We start from the raw sequence: 1,766 nt of genomic DNA, 5'->3' as shown, positions 1-1,766 counted from the left end.
CATCTTGAGGGCAGAGATGATATATAATGTTCTGCAATGCATATTAGGATTATTTTCTAATTTCTTCTAAGGTCCAGAAATAGGATCAAGGTCTCATCCTCTCGTGTCAATGATCAGAGTGTGAACTTGAACACTACTTCTGCTGACATTGGGTATTCCCTGGAAGCACCTGTGGAGGTAGACAAGAGAAAGGGACTCTCCGTTGGCCATGTCAGCCTCCAATATCACCTCAACTCATCCAGCAGTCTTCTTGCTGATGGGGATCCCTGGCCTGGAGCACCTACATATCTGGATCTCTATTCCCTTCTGCTCAGCCTACACACTGGCCCTGCTTGGCAACTGCAGCCTCCTCTTCATCATTCAGGCTGATGCAACCCTTCACGAGCCCATGTACCTCTTCCTGGCCATGCTGGCAGCCATTGATCTGGTCCTGTCTTCCACCACAGTGCCCAAAATGCTGGCCATATTCTGGTTCAGGGATCGAGCGATCAACTTCTATACTTGTCTGGTCCAGATGTTCTTTCTCCACTCCTTCTCGATCATGGAGTCGGCACTGCTGCTGGCCATGGCCTTTGACCGCTATGTGGCCATCTGCAGGCCACTGCACTACACCACAGTCCTCACTGGGCCCCTTATCACCAAGATTGGCTTGGCCGCTGTGACACGGGCTGTGACACTGATGACCCCGCTCCCCTGTCTGCTCAGACGCTTCCACTACTGCCGAGGCCCAGTGATTGCCCACTGCTACTGTGAGCACATGGCCGTGGTCAGGCTGGCCTGTGGGGACACTCGCTTCAACAATATCTATGGCATTGCAGTGGCCATGTTTATAGTGGTGTTGGACCTGCTTTTTGTTATCCTGTCATATATCTTCATCCTTCGAGCAGTTTTGAAGCTTGCCTCTCAGGAGGCTCGCTACAAGGCCTTTGGGACATGTGTGTCCCACATAGGTGCCATTTTAGCCTTCTACACACCTGTGGTCATCTCCTCGGTCATGCACCGTGTGGCTCGCCGGGCTGCCCCTCACGTCCACATACTCTTTGCCAATTTCTATCTGCTCTTCCCACCCATGGTCAACCCCATCATCTATGGTGTCAGGACCAAGCAGATTCGTGAACGAGTCTTAGGACTATTCCTAAGAAAGGACGTGTAAATGGACAGTGAGGGGCAGGTGGGAATAGAGGGATACAGGTTGGATGCTGGAGGGGGGTGGGGATCTAATAGGAAGCAGAGGGCAGCCAGGGTCTCCTTGTTTAGGTCCTTCCTGGTAAAATGAACAAACTAACTGGTATTCTGAAATGCAGAGTAACCAGTATGATCAGGACACAAGGGACTGTGACTTTCGGGAGTGTCTGGCCTCAAACTGCTGACTTTGCTGTCTCCTCAAAGACCGACTCTTCTATGACAGGTAACAGGTTCTCCTTTTGGCAGCATCACCCAAAACCACAAGGATGCTTTCAAGTTGACCTACGGAGTGGATTTAGTGAACTCTCCACTCAGGACCTGGGGAGGCGCCACATTTCATCTGAGGCAGGAATGTCCTTTAGTCTGACAGTTTGTGCCCAGTCTCCACCTAAATATTACCAGTTTGGGGAGCTCATGATCTTCTAGGGGTATAGGTTCCACCACAGAGAGCTTTGCTTGTTAAAATTTCTTTCTTCAACTGAGTTGGCTTATGCATTCTTTGACTTCTTCAACCTCATGGGCAATCCCTCCCACTGAATACTTTTATGAAGACAAGTTTTTTTTTGTTTTTGTTTTTGTTT

General features: G+C 49.7%; 1 protein-coding gene across 1 annotated transcript; it reads left to right on the top strand.

Annotated features, from left to right (window-relative positions):
• Nucleotides 1-208: 208 nt before the first annotated feature.
• On the top strand, nt 209-1,153 carry LOC100517176 (olfactory receptor 52K1-like). The gene has a single exon (XM_003129581.3). It carries the CDS (start codon nt 209-211, stop codon nt 1,151-1,153), a length of 945 nt encoding a protein of 314 aa, XP_003129629.2.
• The last annotated feature ends 613 nt before the right edge of the window (nt 1,154-1,766 follow it).

This window comes from Sus scrofa, chromosome 9 (genome assembly GCF_054392235.1).
Source record: "Sus scrofa isolate SSC_HxYL_T2T_F1_AM1 chromosome 9, Sscrofa_HxYL_maternal_Yorkshire_Landrace_v2.0, whole genome shotgun sequence".
NCBI classification, from domain to species: domain Eukaryota; kingdom Metazoa; phylum Chordata; class Mammalia; order Artiodactyla; family Suidae; genus Sus; species Sus scrofa.
Note: the sequence above shows the minus strand (reverse complement) of the source record. Positions and strands in the feature narration are given on the sequence as shown.